Here is a 22,405-nt window from a genome sequence, read left to right on the forward strand (position 1 = left end):
ATTTTAACATGCATGAGGGATAGAATATCCATTTAAAAATTCAGACTTGTTCATTGTGAGTCTGATAATGATTACGCTGCAGAACCCACTGGCATCTCACCATTCGGTGGTTTGGAAACTTGTGACTGTGCATCTTTGTAACTGAATTCTTTCTTCTACATTATTATTTGTTTCTTCTATAAAATGTATCATATAGAAAATATTGAACCGTGGCATAAGAACTGCAATCATACGTATCGTTTTGTGAAGTGGGTATATCGTTTCAGCCCTATCTATAGTTTGAATAGATAAACTGATTTGTATCATGTGTAAATTAAACAATTATTGCCTTTTTAGAGGGAGATATCACAAGTTATCAGGTCTGAGTAAGTAAGGTTTTTTCCCATGGACTTGCACCTTGTGTCAGTTGTCTTCATGAGACAATGGACAAGTTATCAATGCATTAAGCTCTTCTGCTCTTCAACCAGTAGACTTAAAATGTCAAGATAAAAGGGCTTCAAAAATTTGGACTGGGCAGATTTATATCAAACATCCAGATGAGGGCACACATCAAACTTTGAATTCCAGCCTGGGATTTTACTATTAGCCAAGGAATGTATTTTGACATGATATAGTTTTGTGATGTGAACTTAAATCACTGATGACGCTACGAGATTTGTGATGATATGACACATGTAGGCTTTCAATCAGAGACAGGTCTACTAAGTCTTCTCAATGACCACCTCGATACTCACATCTGGCGGACCCTGTCGCAGACTTCTCCACGTGAAGACAATTTCCTGTACATCGGGGTGTATGGGAAATACGAACGACAACGCGTAGTTGTTTATGATCCCCTTCCTTACATAGTACAACTCCGCATTCACACCTGAAACAAAATTACAAAATGATTAAAATCAATGCATTCGTTTGTGAATTATTAGAAACACTCCACATATAATAAAAGATAAAACAGATTCTAGTTCATTAAATTGTGCAGTTTTCTTGAATTATTTCCCTTTAATTTACCATTGTTCAAATATGGAAATCATTACCATGGAGACAAATCGAGGTCAGGTAATTTTCAGCTGTTACGTTTAAATAACTTACAGATACATGTACATCCTTGAAAGTATTTATATTTTACAAAAAATACAGAGAAATATAAATATAAAATGTCTTTCCTTGGTTTGTAAACAGGTTTGATGGATGGAAATATTGCAGAAAAAATTTGCAAAAAACAGACAATACAGTTATTTCTGCAATGTTTGTAACCTTCATCAAATTATCATACTTTTTTATCTAACTTTAAAAATACCAATGACAGGTGTTGATTTTCTTGTGTAATGATCTAGATTACACAAACAAATCCCGACTCCAGCAGAAATTAGTTTGGCCCTCCAACACAGAGTCTTAAGTGCGGTGCAAGATACTAGATGCTTTTGCTTTTCAGGGGAGATAACCTTATCTGCACTGTTGCTGATTTTGACCCTCTGACATAACATTGCACTGTAAGGGAATTTAAGGCAACATGAATCACAGTTTATCATACTGGAATATTTATATCAGATTTCAAGAGCAACAGACTTTTCTGACCTCTCATTCAAAAGTTCTCTCCAAAAACACAGATGTTCCCATAAGTTTGTACACAAAATGTCAAACAGTCAGGAGTTGCATTAAAACATCTCATCATATCAACTCCATCATCTCCGAGTTTTCTACATTTGATTCACAACAAGAACTTGATATCAGTTTTATATTTCACATTATCAAATTTGCCAACTTCTGGTTGCAAGGTTTGAATTTGATTACATAAAAAGAGTATAAAGTGACTTAATTAGTATCTTCCCTTACTGCAAAAACATAACACCAAGCAGTCACGAAGGTATGAATTGTCCGATACTCGACTAATTTACGGTTATAAATCTCATACAATAACAGGTAGTACATGTACTAACACAGCTGTGCAGCCTCTAAATTTAAATCTTGAATCTACATATTAGTAAGTACTTTATAACATGAATAAATATTTAGATAAAAGTATGTATGGATATAATCCACGACGGTAAGCCCTGAACAAGCACCTGCAGGAGAAGCCTGACAGGGAGGCTTCAGTGAGTGTTTACCCACTGCTATTTGTAATCCACACTTGTTATTTTAAGTGGACATTAATTGAATCCTGATTATTTGAAGAACACGAGAGCCCAGGATATCATGATTTTCAATATCTGAAAGGACAACAGTGTTATTGATCAATGACTCAAAAAACACACAGGCTTAGAATCCTGGTACTTGACCTCGATTCTGGAAGTGCAGCCATATTGTTTCTCTGGGCCAGCAATAAATGAGACTTGGGGACATGATATTATTCCTGGGGACATGATACTATTGTCGGATGGATGATACCATATTCACATTTCATCCACAACTAAATTATAAACCTAAGAAAAAATATTTGTTAAGCTTGTGTCAACATTGATATTGTGAATTAACTTCAACTGAAAATGATTGGAATACTTCTCCCACAGGATTTAAATGCTAGTGCTTTTCACACTGTCCAGCTAGACTTCTTGGTGCAATATGTCTGACACAGGTCCATAGAAATCTTCTCAATCTGTGCATTTGATGAACAGTCAAGGTTTTCTTTCACATGATTTTATACAAGATCTGTTTGTGAAACGCTAACCCTTCAGCATGATTTAGTCCTGTAGTGATAAATTTGACCAGTAGCCTTGATGCGACCTTCTGCAATAAAGCTTTGACCTTGACCTTCCAGTTTGAAAAATATGAAGACTTTGTCTTGTATATGCCAAACATCATAATCAAGTTTAAGTTTTAATAAATGGAAAATTTCAATAAGGGTCAGTGGCTAAGTCAGAGTCACACATTTAGTGGAAAGTTCTCACAAGAATCAGAAATTAAGTCCCAGTTAGTGGGAAAATCTCAGAGACTGAGGTTTTAAGTTTCAATTAGAGGAGAAATCTCACAAGGGTCAAAGGTTTAATAATCAGTCCCAGTTAGTGGAAATTCTCATGAGGGTCTGCATGAGGTTAAGTCCCACAACTACTGGAAAAATCTTCAAAGGACTGGAAGGGGTGGGGGGCATTTTCTTTTTCTTCGTTTTATCTTTATTTTTTCCCCTTCATGATCATATATAGCAAGTTATGGCTAGTATATTACAGGAACATGTACATATAAGGAGTGCTTGTTCAAATAGGGTATGTACGACTGGGTTGAATAGAGTATACTGTGGAATCATTAGAATTCGTGGTGGCTCAAATTTCGTGGAATTTTTGGGTACCCCTCACCCACAAATTAACATCCTCAACGAAAAAAGACGTTCCAGAGTTATCTTTCTTACAAATATATACGAATAAAGACGTTCCAGAGCTTACAAATATATAAATCCACGAAATTATGTTCCCACGAACCCATAAAAATTCAGCAATCCACGAAAATTGGCCCCCACGAATTTAAATGATTCTACAGTAGTCAACAAACTGTGGAAATTTTAATCCCTTTCATCTAATGATTTGTTTTCCATAAAATCGTGAAAATATGTACAAATGTTACCTTTCTGAGCATAAAAGCATGTCAGAAGATAATCCAAAAAATCCTGCTATAGAACATTAAAAATAGTAACAATTATGATGTAAAGATTTGGTTTAAAATGGCAATTAAGATAATAAGAATTCATTTTCTCGATTAAATCATATAGCCATGAGATCGCATACATGTGAAGATGTAGTTACCTCCGCTTATATCCAATTATGTATTATCTCAGTGGCAAATATACACAGACTGCGTAGAAGCACCCAGTTAACCCAAAATGCATGCCTCAACTTTCATCTCTTTCAAATATAATCAGTTATGGGATCAAAATAGAAAAATAGAAATAATCACATTCAATTAACATATAATCACCAATCATATTTGCAAGTTTCTTTGTTAAAAATTGGAATGCTTTATGAAATCTGAGGGAACAATGAGCAATTTCAAATGATCTCCTCCAGATTAAAGCCAATTACACCACTAGTGTATAATAGAAAAAATAATTACACCTTGTCGACTTGTTCATTAAATGTTCACATACAAAATATTTCTTTGTCAATTTAATTTAATAAGCGTTTCTTACAATCCCACACAAACCACAACTGTCTGCTTCGTAAGGTGTTAATTTGTACATCTAATTTCACAGTCCAAGGTTTAGGACCAGGCTGATATTTGATACAGGTATGCCATTAACAGGGGCTGATGATCCAACCAAACAGACACACTCAGATTGCCACTAAAGATTTACGACAAAAAATTTGTACTGAGCACTTTAAGCAGTAATTACAGGGAAATGATATGACAATCAAAATCATGGGCATGAAGCATTAACTGTAAGACACAAAAGGGAATTTACAGAACCTACCACAGAGTGAGAAAGATAGAGCAATGAATTTAGAATTTAAAGACTCCGGCACAGACGATAGCTGTGGATAAGGTCAATAGCTGATGGGGGCTGGGGAAAGGGTCTGGTTAAGACTAGAGTTTGTAGCAATACTAATTAGGAGAGGACAAGGGGCAAAAGTTTTTACAGCTAACTCTGGTAGGGGTGCTATATAGCACATCAATATAGATCTGGTGGAGGTGGTATATATAGGCAACAACTTTAATAGTACACTTCAAGCAGGACTGACTGAAAAATGCTGCTTCAATCAAACGTTTGTGTGTCTATTTTAATGACTGCAACGCTTCATGCCAGCATACTTTACACTAATGCACTTCATGAAGTATATGCCTGTGTGATGTCCTCTTGTATTTTTATTTCTTTAGTAAAGAAGTCAAATGCCATTATTTTCAATCAACTTAGCAAGAGTTATCACTTCAATATTTGCAGCAGATTAGGACTGAAAATGGAGTTTAATACTTTTAGATTTACATATAATATTTGCAACTCAATTTTGGAAGTGAAAGTCAATTTAGAGCATAATATCTCCTTTAGAAATTAAACCAATAATTATTTCAAACAATATTGATAATAAAAGTTTCTGTCTCGATCTCTAGAGAAATTTGGAAAGACAAGCTTTAACTCTAAAACATCTGATTGCAAGTGATTCATGGATTGCTTTCAGTTACTTGACATTAACTATCAATAACATTTCACAAGTTCTTGTCAAAATGTTCCATCGTTTCCATTCCGATACCATCATTAAGGACTGTGCTACATGAGTACTTGTATGAGTTACATAAAATGACAGCCATTTAATACTGGGAGAGCAGAGTGACTCCTAATGGATCTCATTGATTCAGCAAATGAACACAACAAATGAAAAAACAAACACAATACCCTTGTAATGGACACTAATTGACGACTACGCAATAGTGCACAATGCGACTCCGAAAAATTACATGCTTCAAATCCACGCAACTAACTCATTTATTGAAAAAACAAATATAGCGGCTTTTGACTCTTTGTACCTCTCTTTTCAACAGAAATCATAAGTAACATCAAGGCTAATTTGAACAAAGTCTGAAAAACTTGTTGACATAGAAAAATTGCAAAATGAAGTTTTATTAAATTGGCAGTATTAGATAAGACAGCATCTTGTGGAATTCCAGTTCTCTCATTAAAGTGTGTTTTATCTGAAGTCGAGACGCCCTGAAACCACATGGCCCGTGTTGGCAGTGGGTTTTATGAAAAAACTACCCAATTTAACAAAAATGAAACACTAACAAACAAGATAAATTTTATCTGTTCATCATCCGGTGCTGGGTTACCTAACTATTGTACCGGCCTGTCAAAAAGAGACAAATGCCGCATTAAATTTTCATAATAGCTTTAATAAGTCAACATACTCCGTATATATACATCTAATATCTGGAATATTTTTGGTAAAGGGTATCCCTCAGAGACTATCGGGGTATCAGGACTAGAATACCAATCCCTGACCCACATGTATCTAATGTCCATGTGTTCCATAATCCGCCATTGTTCTCTGACTTTTTTGGCATGTTGGGGTAACAGATATATTGGTAGATCCGTTTTTGTGATAGCCTTGTATATTACTATTAAATTAGCATATATTCATTAACCAATACATGTAATGCAAGTTTTATAAATGGTTCAGCACACCAGTACCCTTTGTGCACTGATCCTTTTATGCTGGTCCAGTATCTAGTTCATTACAATATTCAGAGGTTGATCAAAGATGTCATTTTCATTTCCAGCAGCACAAATTAAAACACCAACTAAAATAGTTCTGACAAGCAACAAACTCTCAGGTATAATGAGCTTGCAATTGTGAAATATTTTGTGTGAATCTTGCAAACTTACTTTATTTACAGACCAGTTCCAATGAAAATTAGCGACCATTTCAAATGTTACTCACTGAGTGAAGAAGGTGTATGCTATCTTCTGTATGGTGGGAATCGGAAAACAGGCAGAAGTGATAATTACAGAGGCAGGACAGGGTTTCTTGCCTTTGAAACCCTCCTCCATAAGACAAAACAATCATATAAATCATTCCTCCTCTCTATAAACCCTACCCTGCCCCTATAAACCCTACCCTGCACCCTATAAACCCTACCCTGCCCCCTATAAACCCTACCATGCCCCCTATAAACACTACCCTGCCACCTATAAACCTTACCCTGCCCCCTATAAACCCTACCCTACCACCTATAAACCTTACCCTGCCACCTATAAACCCTACCCTGCCTCCTATAAACCCTACCCTTCCCCCTACAAACCCTTCCCTGCCCCTTATAAACCCTTCCCTGCCCCTTATAAACACTACCCTGCCCCTTATAAACACTACCCTGCCCCTGTAAACCCTACCCTGCCCCTATAAACCCTACCCTGCCCCTATAAACCCTACCCTGCCCTTATAAACCCTACCCTGCCCCTATAAACCCTACCCTGCCCTTATAAACCCTACCCTGCCCCTATAAACCCTACCCTTATAAACCCTACCCTTATAAACCCTACCCTGCCCTTATAAACCCTACCCTGCCCTTATAAACCCTACCCTGCCCCTATAAACCCTACCTTGCCTCTATAAACCCTTCCATGTCTCCTATAAACCCTATCCTGCCCCTATAAACCCTACCCTGCCCCTATAAACCCTACCCTGCCTCTCTCCTGCACTTCTGGTGGGGGTTATTTTGAGCTGGGTTTTTTTGTTTTGTTTTTTGTTTCAGAGAACCTAAGATAACCTTGGCCCTGATACACAGAAATTTCTTCAGTAATTACCTAAAAAACTTCACGTTGTTCAGCAAATTGACAAAAAGTAATAGTGTTTTATCTAATGGATGACCTTGTTACAATACAGCTGTGTATGTCTACTGCCTGATAATATTCCTAGCAGCCACAATGTTTAAAACAACAACATATCTAATGAAATTTCAATAAAATGAAGGGAAAAACAATGTTTTTAATTGTACTTACTTCTGCCATTACAATTTTTTTTCTTTTTTTTTTTTTTTTATTATTTTAGTCCGTTTTATTTTTCCTAGCTTTTTAAAAGTCCCTAATGTTATTATGTGTAGAATTTTATCAAAATCAACTATTAACAAAACACAAGTTGCAACTATTCATTTTCTTGTTGATCAAATAAAGCCCAAGATGCATGAAATTTTCTTGAATTTGGAGAGTGTGATAAAGAGTGGGCCATTAAACTTAAGGATATTTCAATGTCATGCTATGCACTCAAAAAAAGGAGAAAAAACATAACAAGAAAAGCTCATTATTAGAGCAAACACAGGAAAAAATTCAACACATATAGATTATACTCAAGCAAATTCATCAAAAGGTGACATTATTTTCTAATTAAGTAAACATCTTACAGCTGACGGCCTCAAAAACTAACCACACTTGATCTTCTGTCAAAAAAAACCCTGTCAGCCCTTCTGACAAATTTAAGTGGATTTGCGTGTTAGCGGATTTTGTCAATTTTTGCCCGAAGATAGGGTTAAGATGGGTCAGACATAAAAAGGAACGTCCCCCAGCACTAGATAACAATAATCCCTTTGAAGATTCTAAATATGAAAAATCATCTCGGAATGGGGGAATAGGTGGGGAGAAATAGTGGCCCATGACAAGGGCTCGAGTGTATGGGGAATAGTGCCACGTTAATCTATCATAATCCACCGAAAAGATAAGGCGGAAATGGAGGACATGAAGATTCGAAAATATTTCTCTCTGAGGTACAGAAAAATCCATATGGTTATGTCACTGCCAACCGGTTGATCTTCTTCAATAAGCTCTGTGATTACTGCAACTCAACCTGTCAAATCCAGAAACCAGTCACTAATGCCAAAAAATGTTCCTATCCTCAACATGCTTAACTTCAGGCCTTGTATCTGAAGTAGCTTGATTGCATAGAAATCTGTTTGTGTATTGCCTAAACAGCATATCAAATTAAATGGTGATTCCTTATTAATCATCAGCTATTTATTTAGTATTGTGTCATTCTCACGAGATGTATCAACTGCATAGATCTGATATAATCATGGATCCTCCCCTCCAAGATCAAGATTGCTGAGCATTTCGTTTTCTGGTTTGTCTGCATAATTCTCGGTTCATAAGTTTATTCCTTGATCATATACATAGACTAGTATTTTGTTTTAAAAGTTTATCAGTTCCATAAAAGGAGGAAATAAGAATGAAATAAATTTTGTTTGTTTACAAATGACTTTCTGAAAGCTTCTCTTATCCATTGCTAAGAGTGTTTGAAGTCCTTAGTAATGGGTTCTGTTGACTCGACATGGGAGTCAACTTTAGTACAAAATTAAAATGAATGCTAATAAATTCCCTTATTAATCAAAAATAGATTCCAAGTCATGGTCATCTCTCAAATTGGACAATGGAAGAAAAAGGTACAAACAATTTTCATTTCTTAAAAAACTGAAATTTTCATAGGAGGGTTTGTAAACCTGAAAATTAAAAATTGATTGTCTTTAAACTTAAATTTGAACCATAAAAGACAAACTATATACCATATAGCGGGTTTTTTTCTGTGGGGTTATTAATAAAAGTCAGTACTTATATAAATTCTATGCTGGATCCACTGCCTATAAAAGTCAGTACTTATATAAATTCTATGCTGGATCTAACTGCCTATAAAGGTCAGTACTTATATAAATTCTATGTTGGATCCACTGAGTATAAAAGTCAGTACTTATATAAATTCTATGTTGGATCCACTGCCTATAAAAATCAGTACTTATATAAATTCTATGTTGGATCCACTGCCTATAAAAGTAAGTACTTATATAAATTCTATGTTGGATCCACTGCCTATAAAAGTCAGTACTTATATAAATTCAATGTTGGATCCACTGCCTATAAAAATCAGTACTTATATAAATTCTATGTTGGATCCACTGCCTATAAAAGTCAGTACTTATATAAATTCTATGTTGGATCCACTGCCTATGAAAGTCAGTACTTATAAAAATTCTGTTGGATCCACTGCCTATAAAAGTCAGTACTTATATAAATTCTATGTTGGATCCACTGCCTATAAAAGTCAGTACTTATATAAATTCTATGAGAACAGTTCTGAACCTGTGTAAATTCCTTGTGTACATAAGAGTTTGAACATTTCATACGAACTCTTTGTTTATTTCTACAATACATCTTCCAGCTTCCGCTAATTGGTTTACAATTTCTCTCCTCTCAACTGCCCGCTTCTGCTGTATCAGACCAATTACGTTTGATGACAGATGTACCCTGAAATAACCCTCAATATTCCCTCATTAACTTCCTCAGTAAGGCCAATAATCACCCTCAATATTCCCTCATTAACCTCCTCAGTAAGGCCAATAATCACCCTCAATATTCCCTCATTAACCTCCTCAGTAAGGCCAATAATCACCCTCAATATTCCCTCATTAACCTCCTCAGTAAGGCCAATAATTACCCTAAATATTTCCTCATTAACCTCCTCAGTAAGGCCAATAATCATCCTCAATATTCCCTCATTAACCTCCTCAGTAAGGCCAATAATCACCCTCAATATTCCCTCATTAACCTCCTCAGTAAGGCCAATAATTACCCTAAATATTTCCTCATTAATCTCCTCAGTAAGGCCAATAATCATCCTCAATATTCCCTCATTAACCTCCTCAGTAAGGCCAATAATCACCCTCAATATTCCCTCATTAACCTCCTCAGTAAGGCCAATAATCACCCTCAATCTCCTCAGTAAGGCCATTAATCTGGACAATCTCTATCAGTCCTTCCCTTTGATTTTAGTGATATTTCTTTTTTCTGACCTTTAAGCTGTACTGTTTATAACAATGGAAATGAGGCTTGAAATGTTCATTGTAAAGGTTTTTGTGCAAGAAAAAAAAAAAGAAAAAAGAAAGAAAAAAATTGTAATCCTATGTGTACTTAAAGCTCCAGTTCAGAAAAGTTCTGAATGGGTCAATGAAAACTGAAGTACCAGATAGACACGTTCAATGAACCGCCAGGATGACTCTTCTTTACCAAATAAACTTCAGCCAGAGAGAGAAAATTCCCTGAATCACAAAAATGACATCAACGCACTGTTCTGTCTCAATGAAATTCAGAGGTCAGATGACAAAATAAAAACAAGTAGTAGCTAATGCCATTTACAATATCAGTCATACAACACATCTGTATACAATTAACATGTCAATTTAATTATTCAGCACTAAAATGCATGGGTTTCTAATTACTGGTATGATGAAAGGTTGTTTTTACTCTCCCTAATTAATGTGATGAAAGTTATTCAAGTCTTTTAATTTTTTGAAAATATGAAGTTAACTCCCACTTTGTGAAAATGGACGAGAATTAAAGGTATAGTGATACTGGTGGCAGCAATAAAATAGTTCTTTCATTTGCACTGCACTACGTGGAATTATTTCCCTAAGTATTGATAAATGAATGAAAATGCATACATATATTGCATACCTGGAGTTAAATTTAGACTTTCACTAACAAATTATCTAAATCTGCCATTGATAAATGTGAACTGTTTGACACCCTGCTTTCTGCAATGAAATCTGCAGGAGATATTTGAGATTTCAAGATTCCTGTCAGGGAAAAGCCAGGCACAATCCTGTTTAATGCAGTTTATTAATAAAGTTGCAGGTGCACATGGAAAAAACATCATTTTCTAAACCTCTCTCCAATCTTTGCAAATTGTGGGACAGAGCTGGTGATTGTCTGCGCAGTCCCAGATATCCAATAAGGCTTTGGCTAGGGAATTACTCAAAATTCTCACTGATTCTTGTCAACAATAAGAAATTAAAATTGGAGGTTTTTGCTTGTAATTTCTCACTGGAAATTAAAGTTTTAGTCTGAGCGGAGACAGAACGCAGTGACGGGCCATGTTTTGATTAGAATTATGACAATGTAGATAAATTTCTCTTAAAGTCCCATATCCTGGAGAGCAAAGCATGTGTAATAATAAATATTGTCGCATGTTGTCAAAATGTCTAAATGTACACATAATTATCTAAGGCTGAATTTGAGAGTTTGAAATTTGAATGATTCAAAAATTAAAAGTTCTTTTCAGTAAGTACATTGTTAAATCAGCTATCTTATTAAACTTCAAAGGAACTTAATGAATCTTCATATTCTCCAGGTTAGACAATGTAGGCAATATATTGGAAGTATTAATTAAACATGCCTAATAAAATTAGAACATGGGTGAAATTTTAGAAGTGGAAAGTTAAAAATTATCTAATTTTCAATGGCCATAAAAAACTGCAGTTTTAGAGTGAAAGCCCTGAAAAATAGTAAAAATCCAGCAGAACTTCCACGAGGTGTCTTCTTGTACTCAACTAAGCTTACCAGCTTCAAAAGACAGGGAATATGTTTAATCATGACTGACAGTTATTTATATACTTGTGACAACTAGATTTCCTTTCCAAAAATTGATATGAAAAATTAATATGACGTATTGTCAAAACAATCTTCCTAATACACTACATAAAACTGATCTCTTACTGATGTAAATTTATTCAAAACTCCATAAAACATTGTTTGTTTTTCCTTTTACATAAAAAGTGGCATATCTTGGAACATTTATCTGCTAAAAGTGCTCAGTTACAACAACATATTATCAGTAATGGCTTTTCAAAAGCTACAGAGAGAGGCAAAAATGTCTCATCAAATTGTCTGGCTCGGTTAAAACCAGAAATCTTAATATTATCCTTCTGAAATTGAATTGATAATTTATCTCTAAAATGTAAAGGAGCTCCTTAATCCTGGGATTCTCAATGATACTATTTTTTGTTATTTTCTGACATTGTGAAAACTCTTTTAACACCGCTGGAAAACAATTTAAAAACCCTGAGTTGATCCCCGACTTATTCTATCCTAATTTTTCTATCTTTCTTTTGTTGTCAGAAGTAGTATTTACGTTTCCACTCTGGTCAGTATTATTTATGATAGTAGTGTCTCTAAAGGTATGTTTTGTAAGCTTGAGTCTGTTTGACCATAGTTAAACACAACCAATCTCAATCTCAAAAAGTCTGAAAGGGAATAAATTTTTTTTAAAAAGCAATATACCTGTATACCAGCTGTACTTTTAGTGTTGGAGATTTTTGTTGTAAAATTGCAATTCGTTAATTCCATGGCAGAAAAAAGTGAGGTTTATAAACTTTTGTTAGGAATATTTGTTTTAGTAAACCTATTTAGAGGCTCTGAAGGAAGAAAAATTAAATAATTGTATTCCCCTACAAAAATTTATTTCTATATAATGCTATATATTTAATAGATCCGAAATCTTTATTCTTATAAAATTTTAAACTTCTTTTTAAGTTTATTAGTAATAAAGGCTAAAGTTGCATACCAATCTATAGCACACTTTTACAACAAAATAAAATTTTCAGTCTTAGTGCTAGGTATTATTGTTTTAATGATTAACTCATTAAAACCGGCCACCACCAATTTTTAATTCTAGAATGAATCTAGAGATTTTATTTCATCTCACAAGGTCCATCATTATAGCTCTATTTTGTAAAATTTTTATTCAAAATAGCTAAAACCCAAGACATAAATTTCGGAATTGAGCATGAAGAACTAACCTGTCTTCCTTAACCTTTGTACATCTGGTTATTGATAGAACTGTTGTTGTACTTGATAAATCATTCAGTTTTTGGATTCGGGGTTAATTTTTTGTGCTCATATCTAAATTCTTTAGAATACATGTACAAAATTTTCCCATAAAAATAATTTTTTTTTACAAATGAACTCTGTTAGAGAAATGCTTTGAGCTAATAACAGTAAGATGTCTCTACTTCATTTTCATGCTTTAAATTCAGGACCAAGTGGTTATTCAGTTGAATTGGAAATTAACAGGGCCATGTTATGCATAGTCAGCCTAGTTCTTAGACTTGGTACTGCAATTTCCACTGTATCTTAGAGCACTTCCTGATTATACATGGAGGTGCTGAAGACACGAAAAGCAGACCATTCAATCAGATTTGTGTACATTACAGCCACCTGTCAAATGAGGCTGGGCTGCCTGTCCAATGTCTGTCACCCATACATATAATTATCCAATATTAACTATCAATACAATCCATGTATTTACTGACCTATAATCATCCAATATTAACTATCAATACAATCCATGTATTTACTGACCTATAATCATCCAATACCAACCATCAATACAATCCATGTATTTACTGACCTATAATCATCCAATACTAAGCATCAATACAATCCATGTATTTACCGACCTATAATCATCCAATACTAACCATCAATACAATCCATGTATTTACTGACCTATAATCATCCAATACCAACCATCAATACAATCCATGTATTTACTGACCTATAATCATCCAATACTAAGCAGCAATACAATCCATGTATTTACTGACCTATAATCATCCAATACTAACCATCAATACAATCCATGTATTTACCGACCTATAATCATCCAATACCAACCATCAATACAATCCATGTATTTACTGACCTATAATCATCCAATACCAACCATCAATACAATCCATGTATTTACTGACCTATAATCATCCAATACCAACCATCAATACAATCCATGTATTTACTGACCTATAATCATCCAATACTAACTATCAATACAATCTATGTATTTTATGACAACAAAACTGGTTCATGTACTACATGCTGAGTTATTTAGTATCCATAGTTACATCTGAACTACTGAGTTATTTAGTATTCATTGTTACACTGATAGAAGAAAAGAGTGTAGTTATATATACATAATAAGTTCTCCCCACAGATAGAAGAAGAGAGTGTAGTTATATACATAATAAGTTCTCCCTACAGATAGAAGAGAGTGTAGTTATATACATAATAAGTTCTCCCCACAGATAGAAGAAGAGAGTGTAGTTATATGTACATAATAAGTTCTCCCCACAGATAGAAGAAGAGAGTGTAGTTATATACATAATAAGTTCTCCCTACAGATAGAAGAGAGTGTAGTTATATACATAATAAGTTCTCCCTACAGATAGAAGAAGAGAGTGTAGTTATATATACATAATAAGTTCTCCCCACAGATAGAAGAAGAGAGTGTAGTTATATACATAATAAGTTCTCCCTACAGATAGAAGAAGATATTGTAGTTATATACATAATAAGTTCTCCCTACAGATAGAAGAAGAGATTGTAGTTATATACATAATAAGTTCTCCCTACAGATAGAAGAAGATATTGTAGTTATATACATAATAAGTTCTCCCTACAGATAGAAGAAGAGATTGTAGTTATATATACATAATAAGTTCTCCCCACAGATAGAAGAAGAGAGTGTAGTTATATACATAATAAGTTCTCCCTACAGATAGAAGAAGATATTGTAGTTATATACATAAGTTCTCCCCACAGATAGAAGAAGAGAGTGTAGTTATATACATAATAAGTTCTCCCCAAAGATAGAAGAAGAGAATGTAGTTATATACATAATAAGTTCTCCCCAAAGATAGAAGAAGAGAATGTAGTTATATACATAATAAGTTCTCCCCACAGATAAAAGAAGAGAGTGTAGTTATACACATAATGAGTTCTCCCCACAGATAGAAGAAGAGTGTGTAGTTATATACATAATAAGTTCTCCCCACAGATTGAAGAAGAGATTGTAGTTATATATGCATAATAAGTTTTCCCTACGGATAGAAGGGAGTGTATAGTTATAAGTAAAACTTAGACACTTATAACTGCCTTGAATTATAACTTAGACACTTATAACACTTAAACACTTCTGCCTTGACGTATACTCTTTAAATAGAAAATTTCACTTTCATTCAATGTGAGACATCAAATCAATAAGAAAATAAATGTACTTTAACTTAGCAATTTAAAAGCAAAACATATATATATATATAATATATATATCTCTTTTTAAATTTATGTAAATAGATATGAAATGCTTTACACTATAAATGAGAATTCAGTGTCTATTTGTGTTTATTTTTTTCAGAAATCCTTCTAGATGTTTCAAGATGGAAAAAAAAAAATCTTTCCAAATTAGATTTGACTATAATCAGTATAAATGAAATTAAATACACCATATGTACGATCTACAGTGAATCTCAGAATCGTCCACATCCCTAGATATAAAAGTCCAACAGCGCCACAACAAAACCACTTTCTTCTCCTCCACCATGCATGGCTTGTTAAATCTGTCCTGTAATTTCACTAACATGGAAACTAAATTAGATTTTAATTGAAGTTTCATTTTCAATTCACCCCATATTGCAGCATGTTGTTTGAGTGATTACAGCCAAATAAAGGTGCGAGGTCGAGAGTTACATCAAATATCAATACATGCTCAATTAAAACAGGGTTTAAACGAACGAGGGAATTAGAAAAATCACTGGGAATGATAATTCTGGTCCCCGTTGGCTGGTGACAAGCTACTCCTGAACTGGGATACACAGAGAGAGGGACAGACCACATGAAGAGGGGGTATTATATCCATGTACAGAGAACTCAAATGTCTGAAAACAAAAACTCTGTTCAACAAATACCAAGGTATTATCTTTAACCAGAGGTTTTTTCAAGCATTACCAATCCGCTTGTTTGTCTGAACAATGATACCCACTCTTCAGTTATTCTCCAAAAAAAAAAAAAATCAACTTGATACACACGGAAGAGTGATTGCAATTCTCAAAGATTCACTGCATTGTCTGGAAAAACTTTATACAGGCTTAAAAATTATGCTACATGTTTTACTGTTAGAAAAACAAAATGAGAGAATTTCTATGCAGGTATTATCAGGGTAAAATACAGTGTTTGCAAAGATTTTCATGTCACATTAGACATTTTTGTGTCACTGTATCATACAATCGTATATACAGTATAATCGCGTATACGGAGAGGTCTCTGTCCACATGGATTCTTGCTGTCAGGTCCGCTGGTCAGTCAGAATTTTGTTTTTACAATTATACATACTAATAATCAAGAATTCACGATAGAGAAAATTTCCTTATTTATAATAAATTCCCAATTATACATTTTTTATTTATTAGTTAGAGTTCTGCAGTGTGTGCATTTAGAATAATTCAGTATAGACACCTAACAGTATTCATGTTTCTTTCAAATATTTGTAAACGGCATTTAATACATAATTTAATTTTAAATGTAAATCTTAATCATGTTTCTAAAGGTTATACATACTGCACATTATTGTGGTTTCATTGAGATTTTTACTGGACTTCCATGAAGGGTGTATGGCTGAAATTGTTCAAAATCCTGCAACTGACAAATTGCAGTGTCAAATTTAAATAATAATTAAAATTTAGAATTCAAATTTTCATTTGGTATTAAATTGGTATCCATATGAAAATGTTGAAAAGCATTTTTTAATTGCATGTCTGCAGTCCCCTATCATACAAGTTAAATGTAATTCCATTCTTAGCCAGTCTACATTGAAGTAAATTAGTAAGGTAAACACCAATTATTACCTTGGCAAACATGTTTAATTAATTACACAAACATGTCTGCAGTTTAAGTGACACAGAGAACAAACTGCAGCGGTTTTGGCAGGAGAATAGCATACACGTAATACGGGAAGATAGATTAATTAATGAACATAATGGCTGATTAATTCATTACTACATAAAAGACAGTCAAACATAATCTTTTCCAATTAAACTGTTATAATAAAAGAAGTCAATCCTTTTCCTTAAAGTTATCCCAAAGATGTGATTTTTTTTATTATAAATTATATGGACCTGAAGAGGACAAACTAAGTTTTTGGAACTTTTTAATGTCCGGCCTTTACAGTATATATGACTATATTGAAACCAAATCATGATTATCATGCAGGTGAATACAAAGACAATCATAAAAGATTTCTGTAAAACATAAAGTAATTGATGTACTGATTCATGAAAATTACACCGTTTTTAAGAATCAATTTTTAAAGTCTTTTTACAATATATCAAAAACACATCTACCAGGGTATTCTTAAAAATTTACATTTTTTTTGTCTTCTGAGTTTTATTAGCCAGCTTGTATTATATCACTTTGCCCCTTTCTCTGAACATAAATTTGTGGCTCTTATGAATTGAATGAAAATATAAAACAACTACATCTGAATAAAATAGACAGTGGACAAAAGTACTGGAAGGGTTCTTTATAAATTTAGTTTCTGATTTCTGATAACAAAATCAATTTCTGATAGTTTAGAAATTATGTCAAACGTTAATAAAAATTCTTTTGTAATGTAAAACATGGTTACAGCAGTCTCAGACTTCGATTTCTTGCCCTACATGTCCGCAGTTTCCATCCATATCAGATATCTACACTGATATCTCCTGACACAACTGCTTGACTTCGTAACAGCTGATCAACAGTAGACAAAAACATTTGGATCTAAATTAACTTCAAAGAATAAAGACAATTTGGTCTACAAATATTAATGTGTATATATATATATTCAGATGAATATTTTCCAAGGGGTGGAGGAAGCTGGGAGAAAAAAAAGTAGCATTTTAAGAAGTGGAAGAGGAACAAAACTCTACATTTCAACATTTTGTTGGGAAACAATTTAGCCCCAGGGGAGATGGTTGGCTTTCTACACCATCAGCAGCAGAGATAGGCCCCCGTCACTGAGAGAGAGCTTATTATCTATCTCCAAAACTGTAAACATTTGACTTCACCAATACACAAAATACGAAAATCGTCAATCAATCATAAAGACTCGGCTCCACCGACATAATTCCGTATCTCTACGCCCTTATCGTGGAATCCTAATCAATACACAAACTTTAAGACAATACTATTTTTTTCCCTAACTTCTGATGTATTCCATGGCATGGCACCAACGAGTGCACTTTTGTCAGAGAATAATGCTTACCGAGCAGACGATAAGTTTCGTGCGCGTCCAGGTATAAGTCCAAATCGGTCTTACAAATTGTCACAAATCCCAAAAATGTAAGAACTGGGATAACCACAGAGCACTTCATTCTCACGGACTTCTACATTCCAACTGCCCCCTCCACCACTAGTAGTGTTGACATTTCCAGTCAGAGAGTAAATGAAGGAATAAAACCGGTCGAATAGTGGCTTAGACGGAATCGCTGGGCGAAGTCACGTGGGAGAGGAATTTTAATATTTTCTGGAACACACTCAAATATTACTGAACTGTTTATCGACAGAAGTGATATATCATAATCCGTTTCATTGAATAATGCGATCATAAATATTTTCAAATATTTGAATGCCTTATAAAATAAAATAATGGAATTAAATTTCAAAGATCATATATGATCCATTAGCCCGCTTAAATCTTTCTTTTCCCTCTTATTCGCAACCTTTGTACAAATTATCTCATGAAGTCTTTTGTGATTCAGATTGAAAAACATATCATTAATCTAAAGAAAACTTTGTCAGCTTCTCATAATTCTGGAGTTTGATTTTATCGTTTCTAAAAAAATAAATAAAATTTTTTACGCTTTTAATGATTATAGCCTACATACACATGTAATGTTATATGACTTTGCCTTTCATGGGTTTTGATTTTGATTTTGATTGAAATAAATTATCATCATTAAATTCAATCAGATGCAAAACAAGGGATCCGGGTCACCTTATAAGGCCCCAGTGGAACCAGTGGAAATTAAGCACCCCCCCCTCCCCCGGAGGCGAAGTCGCCCTAAGCTCCAGAGTTTGACAAATGGAATAACTTATTTTTCATGCACAGAAAAAGGCCGGTTTCTTGTCAATTTCCAACACAAAAGTAATTCACAAAATCATTTTCTGAAGTGTTTTATAATGCTAACCCACCCTGTGTACTTGAACTGACTTTACATTTGTTTTACGAATTTTTCTTTCGTTGTTTTCGACTGACCAGTATAGGCCTATATGCCTAAATGTTACTGGTAACAAAGAATAACTTTAAAAATCCGTTTTATACACATATACACTGATTTTGATGATTTGAAATTCAAAAGGAACTTTAAATTTGATTGAAATCATAAATCGGAACTATAACGCAAAGTTATTTTAAGACACAGATATTTTAACTGCATCTCTCTCTCTCTCTCTCTCTCTCTCTCTCTCTCGCAAATAATGTGTACATAGCTAGTTGCGTGCTTGCGTATCTAGGCAGCTATATATTGCGCCTGAGTCTGAATACCTCTAAGAAGCATAGATTCAAGGTACTACTTTAAACAATTTAATTACAATTAGCTGTTTTAAATCCAGTGGTTTCAAAACAGCTGATTTTAATTACGTTACATATTTCAATTTAATTTTCAATTCAATTCATTAATTCTCACAAATCAATATAGAGAAATAAATAGATAATCATAACAAAATTTATATACAGGTCTATGCGTGTTGAGGTACATATACAATAATGAAGATTACAGGATATACTATTGGCAAATCAACTTCAACTTCGAGGGTTGACCATGCACCTCATTTATAGTTTTAATAAATCTAGATAAATTCAACAACAATTTGAAATTCGTAGAGGAAAATTAATCGTGAAATTTTAAAATATTTGGTCTGCGATGAAATTTTTGCGATAAGTACATTTTTCGGAAATTTTCACATGAAAAAATATAATGAAATTCGTCGCCTATACTTATCATTTCCATTAGTGGAACTCTTCAAATTAAAGGCGCGTAAAATCGTGCTACCGGGACAACATACATAAACATTACTTAGGCATACGTAATATAAATTATGGTATCGAATACATATAACGGACTGCAAACCACGACACTGATTAAAATTCTAAAGGTAAATATAGGAATTGATTATTCTTACAAGAAAACAGACGAACTTATTAAACTATGTGAAGGAGTGCAGGTGCTAAATCTGCCAAATCTGACCGATATAAAGCATCAATCGCAAGAAGAACTGTGAAGGGAAAAACCAATATGCACATCCGACACAATAACTTTTCTTGTAATTAATGGGATTCATGTGTTATTAAAATTATTCTGTCAGATTATGAAGACATTCTATTTTATCATACAATTTGGACAGATTCATATGGCATGGAATTTGTAATCGTTCATGTACCCCCCCCCCCCCCCTCTCTCTCTCATTTTCCAATATTTTAGAATAAGTTATATATTTTCCAAACTGCATTTTTTTTTTAGACGTTTATAACACTAATTAACACAACAAATGCGTTTCAAACTGCATCTTAGCTATTTTGAAAATTACAAAATATTTATTGACTTTGGACAGAGAACATCGTTGTTTGGAATTTTCAAAATAGGTGTAGTAGAGTTTAAAAAAACAAAACATGTAACATCCTTGATAAACTAGTGTTAGAACATTTTAAAAATGCAGTTTGACCAATGGCTATTTTATTTTAAAATACACCATGTACTTTAATTTAAAAAAAAAAGGGGGGGGGGGAGGGGTTGCTATGAACGTTTCATTTATGTCCCAGTAATCTCGCACTTGCTCGCGAGACTTGTGCATTTTCTTACCAATGACGCACAAGAGTCATCAAAGCGCGATAACTCTAATGAGCTGGTAATGAGAAGTATTTCGGAATAACACAAATTACACTTTCTATCTGCTCTGGGGATATATACTAGACCAGCTCCTCGTTTCTATTGGTAAAAAGTGATTTGTCGTTCTGAATCTTGCAATTTTACGTATTCTATAAATATCCAAATTTGACAAGATATAATTTTGACATTGAAATTAATTTGTATAAACAAGTTGTAAATTTCACCATTACATTTTGACAACCAATGCTGTTGGAATTAATCATCAAATTTTTAATTGTTTTAATTAATTTACAAGCCACCTCTTTAATTGTTTTGTACATATTGAAATATCCATATAATACTTAAAGCCGCAATCGTCAGTATCCTTTCTTTGCTACTGACAATATTGGCCTAAAAATTTATAATTCTGGTTTTGATATAGATATCTAGGCCAAATGGGTGTCTGTCCATAAATCATAATTTTTGGCGTACTTTGCTGCAAATTATTATTACCAAAACCCCATATTTCGCAACCATATAGCAGCATTAGCAAATGCAATTGGTCAGTAATCGATAAATTGAGATTCCGTGCCATTTTAAAGATTCCGTACAGGTTTTGCCCCCCCCCCCCTTTTTTTTTTTTACTAAAAAGTGTTTAGTTTCATTGAAGGATCCAGATCTGGAGAAAATTTTTTAATTGTTTTAATTAATTTACAAGCCACCTTTTTGTTTTGTACATATTGAAATATCTATATATTACTTAAGCCGCAATCGTCAGTACCCTTTCTTTGCTACTGACAATATTGGCCTAAAAATTTATAATTCTGGTTTTGATATATAGATATCTAATGGGTATCTGCCCAATTCTCCATATATCATAATTTTTGGCGTACTTTGCTTCAAATTCAACAGAATAACATCGTTATTATCAAAACCCCATATTTCGCATCCATATAACAGCATTAGCATAATAATCTTATCAAACAAATGTAATCAATAAATTGAGATTTCGTGCCATTTTAAAGATTCCGTACATGGGTTTTGTTGCCCCCCCCCCCTTTTTTTTAACTAAAAAATGTTTGGTTTCATAGAGAAATCCAGATCTGGAGAAGAAAACACCCAGATACTTGAAATGTTTGACAATATCTAGTTCTTTACCATCATAGGAAAAACGATAGTCGAGGGGGCGGACAGGGGATAGTCATCTCCCCATTCCCACCTTTCAACCGTCTATTTTTTGGTTGTTGTATGTTCGATACATACAATAGTTTTGAACCACATGTTTTGAAAAAAGAATCCTAACGTTATAGAAAACTGAATCCCCCATTCATATCTCTTTAATTCTATATACATATTGTTCATGACTTGCCTCTGGGGGATGGGGTGGACAAGGGGGGGGGGGGGGGTCGTCTATCGGCCTCGTCCTCCACCTCTATACCCCGATCCTCCCCTCCGCCTATTTAGAATTTTCTATATTTCCCTCCCTCCTTCCTTTCTC

At 33.9% G+C, this 22,405-nt stretch overlaps 1 protein-coding gene across 2 annotated transcripts in view; it reads right to left on the minus strand.

Annotated features, from left to right (window-relative positions):
* Positions 1-18,879, minus strand: part of LOC125657513 (tyrosine-protein kinase RYK-like) — a 50,267-nt gene extending 31,388 nt beyond the window's left edge. For both annotated transcript variants that reach the window (XR_007363363.2, XM_048888116.2), the window contains exons 1-2: positions 18,306-18,879; positions 735-868 (exon numbers count right to left, since the gene is read on the minus strand). Coding sequence is in view for 1 of the 2 variants with exons in the window: in XM_048888116.2 (XP_048744073.1) it covers positions 735-868; positions 18,306-18,414 (243 nt within the window). In the remaining variant the exon portion in view is untranslated. The remainder of the gene's footprint in view (positions 1-734; positions 869-18,305) is intronic.
* Between the last annotated feature and the right edge of the window lie 3,526 nt (positions 18,880-22,405).

This window comes from Ostrea edulis, chromosome 9 (genome assembly GCF_947568905.1).
Source record: "Ostrea edulis chromosome 9, xbOstEdul1.1, whole genome shotgun sequence".
Classification (NCBI taxonomy): Eukaryota; Metazoa; Mollusca; class Bivalvia; order Ostreida; family Ostreidae; genus Ostrea; species Ostrea edulis.